We start from the raw sequence: 3924 nt of genomic DNA, 5'->3' as shown, positions 1-3924 counted from the left end.
CCCGCCGTCCACACTTGCGTATCCTTCTTCTTCGTGTTCTTCTTCTTCTTCTTCTTCGTGTCCTTCTTCTTCTCCTTGTCATTCTTCTCCTCCTTCCTGCCCGTTGCGTGCGTCTCCGCCCTCTGCTTCTTGTGCGCCTTCGTCTGCGATCGGGTCTGAGCTTGCTTGCCTGCCTCGCGCTCTGGGTGCCACGGGGGGACTCTTGGGCAAGCTGCATGCTTGTATGGCTGTGCTTGCTGATCCCCTTGAAGACCCGCTTGCCTGTCCGCGTGCTCGTGTTGTTCATGACCCTTGCTCGCGCTGGGACGCAGTGTTGATGTGGGTCCGTGTCCTGGTACGAGGGCGGCTGTAGGATGCTGCAGTTGTCCGGAATCGGCGCCAGCGTCTGCTCCCAGCCGTCGAGGCACACCAGTACGCAGAAGAAGGCGACGGCACCGGCGACTCCATCGCCGGTTGCCCGGATGTGCCAGTCAATGGCTGTTGACAGGCTAGTCCTCTCAGCTGAGTCATATCATTGACCTCCCTTATTGACGATACCACAATTTACATTCACCTCTGTTGTGTTCTGGAATGCTCTGTTTCTTTCTGTTCGAGTGTTCATTCATCCTACATCCTTGTTTGCTTCACAACTCAAGTAAACACACACACACACACTGTTGTATCTTGTGTATTGTCGAACGACTAAACGAAATGAACCACAAAGCACAATGCAGTACACCTGCAGAAGACAGGAAAGCAAAAGAAGCAGAAGAAATGAAGACATCATTACGTAGCAACAATCCATACGTCACCGTCATTCGTGCACACACGATATCTAAGCAACACTCCCAGTCTCTACTGCTATCACACACACACCTCCCTCTTGTCAAGCCAATCTCCCACACAACACGCAGCACACACAGCACACACAGCACACACACACAAGTCTCCAACAACAGCCACGATAATGAACATGCAACACCCACTGCATGTGTCAAATTTAGAGTTGCAACGCGTGGAAGCAGCCATTTTTCAGCAACATGTACAACAACAAAATTAATTGGGGCAACATGACACAGCAGACTTCAGGCCGTTGTTTAAGACAGCTGCTAGGGACAAGCGACGCAGGCGGACTGAAGGGAAAGATCTGTGACTTAATGTTCACCGACAACGATCATCAGCTATGAACAAGTAACCACGGAGGCTTGCAGCCGAAGCGATTTATAGGACACACACCTCAAAATAGGCTGCTTGGCGCGAGAGCAAGCAGCCACTCTCCTTTTCAACGCACGGACGCGGCATGAAAGGTGACAGATAAGCGATACAGTTCTGTGTATTTAGTCCACGCACATCAAGATCACACCCGACCAACGTTTACACACCACACGAACCACAAAAACTGCACAAACGCGAGAGCACGCAGCGGGGAAAGTAACAGGCCTGCCCGCACGAGCAGCCAATACACATATGACGGTGGAAACCAAAAGGCTGTTAGACACGTGAGATCGGCAAGGCAAGCACAAAGTGCATATGGGCACAACATACACAGGAAAGTCACACACACACAGACAGACAGACAGACAGACAGACAGACGTTGTTCAGTATCCTGGTACTTCTCCGTCATCTGCGGTGTCGTCTGGCTTTTCGACGTGATCGCGCCATTGATGGCGGCATTGGCAACAAACGTAGAACAGTTGCATGTTCGACTGGGCGTTTGGAAAAGCGTTCAGCACGCGCACAATGGCCATGAGCGAGTCGAAACAAAGAAAATGGTGACGAAGCAAGTGGAAAGAAGCATCAACAGCAGCAGCAGATACGATCACACACACACACACACGCAGAGTTGACGAGACAACATAAGCCACACACACACATCCCCCCCCCCCACACACACAGGAACACACACCTTTTCGCGGTTGACTTGGGCCTGGAAGTACACGGCGTCCTCATGTGCGCACTGCGGGCACGGCTTGGAGCGGGAGTGTGGGAGCGTCGGGTCCGCAATCACGTCCGGGTTCATGCGCGTTAAGCTCCTGCACAACCACACAGCGGACAAGAAGGGCGGCAGTGCAACGCGTGTCAATCACAGGCAAGGGGGAAGGCATCCCGCAACCTTGACGCGATGCCAATACGAAACGCATGTGGGCAGGCTCATCCACGCAAACACCACGACGCGGACATGACATCACATCACACAGCACCAACGAATGACACATGTACACAGGCGGTCGCAGACACCCACACCCACACCCACACCCACACCCACCCACACCCACACCCACACACCCACAGACACACGCACGCACACACTCACTCGATATCCTCGCTGATGTTGTTGACATACACGCAGAATGCGTTTGCCCTCTCCACCTCATTCTGACAGCTGCGACACTGCAAATCATCATTATCAATCGCACAGGCACAGATACACACGTGTGACGGCAGTAGTGAGCAGGTGTGTTTACATGTGCGTGGTGGCAGGCACGAGATGCGTTTGCTGTGTGAATGGTCGTCACCTTGAAGACGAGGCGGGTTCGGTCGGCGCTCTCCGCAGGATGCAGCATGTTGTTGCTGTGCGCAAATGCAAGCACATGGGACGTGAGGAGGGAAGGCAACGTGAAGCGGGGAACCACTAATGGAAGGACAGAACATGCGCAGTAGCACGTGATGGAAATGTACCGGTGACAAGCAAGCAATCATCAGAGGCGTGCAGAGAGCGGCGCGACGCGCACAGGCAGGCAGAGATAGAAAAGAAGAAGGAGAAAGAGAAAGAAAGAGGAGAAAGAGAAAGAGAAAGAGAAAGAGAAAGAGAGAGAGGAGAAAGAGAAAGAGAGGCACACAGGCACACACACACACACACACACACACACAGACACAGACACACACCATTCACTGCAGAAGTCGATGCCAACGTGTCGAGGGATGGACGTTCGGTTCTTGAGTTTGTATGCAAGCTCCTCCAGGTCAACGTATTCTTGCTCGTTGTGGCACACGAACCCTGGTAAACAAGAAACAGTGGCACTGAGAACCAGGAATATCTCCGGGAGGGTTCACGCAAGCAAGCAAGCTTACATACAGCCTAGGCATGAAGGCTGATGGCCAGAGAGGCGGGCAGACACAGCACAGCCACAGACAAAGACACACGCACACACACACACACACACACAGGTACAGACAAAGACACACAGGTACAGACAAAGACACACACAGACACACAGACACGCACACACTTGCACAGACACACGCACGCACCTTCCATAATGCTCTCGAAGGAGGCACTGGCGAGGATGTTCCTGATGAGTGGGTCGCCCTCTTCATATGCGATCAAGCCAAGCTCGTCCAGCCGCTCCGTGTCATACGGCGCAGTCTGCAAGCGGTGCCCATCATGGGCGGGAAAGTAGGAAGAGGGTAGCACAAACCGTGGCAGGACATGTTGAGCACTGCGCACGCACGGGCATACAGGTACAGACACAGAGGCACAGACAGACAGGCAGACACACAAACAGACAGACAGACAGGCAGACACACAAACAGACAGACAGACAGGCAGACACACAAACAGACAGACAGACAGGCAGACACACAAACAGACAGACAGACAGACAGACAGACAGACAGACAGACAGACAGACACACAGACCGACACACAGACACACACACCGACAGACACACAGACAGACAGACAGACACACAGACACACAGACACACACATACAAACACACACACACATACACACACACAGACACACAGACACACAGACGCACGTCATGTTGGCGGTCTGGTTCAGGTTCGTTGCAGAAGTTGATGAGCGCTTCCACAGCTGGAGATGTGGCGGCCATGCTCTGTCGTTCTTGTGCTCTGTCGGTGGTGGTGCGGTTAATGGCGATTGATGAATGATTTCCATCAACTTTCAGCAATGCAGAGGGCGACAAGCAGCGGAAGCA

General features: G+C 53.0%; 2 protein-coding genes across 2 annotated transcripts in view; one reads left to right on the top strand and one right to left on the bottom strand.

The window, feature by feature from the left end:
- Window positions 1-1578: 1578 nt before the first annotated feature.
- On the bottom strand, window positions 1579-3819 carry PTSG_10432 (uncharacterized protein; the record flags this gene model as incomplete). Its single annotated transcript, XM_004988754.1, has 7 exons — window positions 1579-1686; window positions 1887-2013; window positions 2295-2371; window positions 2497-2551; window positions 2867-2978; window positions 3233-3347; window positions 3745-3819. The coding sequence occupies 7 exons, from the start codon at window positions 3817-3819 to the stop codon at window positions 1579-1581; spliced, it is 669 nt and encodes a 222-aa protein (XP_004988811.1).
- A 65-nt stretch (window positions 3820-3884) lies between these two features.
- PTSG_10431 (uncharacterized protein) overlaps window positions 3885-3924 on the top strand; it is a 2971-nt gene continuing 2931 nt past the window's right edge. The window contains exon 1 of the mRNA XM_004988753.1: window positions 3885-3924. This exon is cut by the window's right edge and continues 11 nt beyond it. Coding sequence (XP_004988810.1) covers window positions 3897-3924 — 28 coding nt within the window. The 5' untranslated portion in view covers window positions 3885-3896.

This window comes from Salpingoeca rosetta (assembly GCF_000188695.1).
Source record: "Salpingoeca rosetta unplaced genomic scaffold supercont1.33, whole genome shotgun sequence".
Classification (NCBI taxonomy): domain Eukaryota; class Choanoflagellata; order Craspedida; family Salpingoecidae; genus Salpingoeca; species Salpingoeca rosetta.
This window is presented reverse-complemented; position numbering and strand designations above follow the sequence as displayed.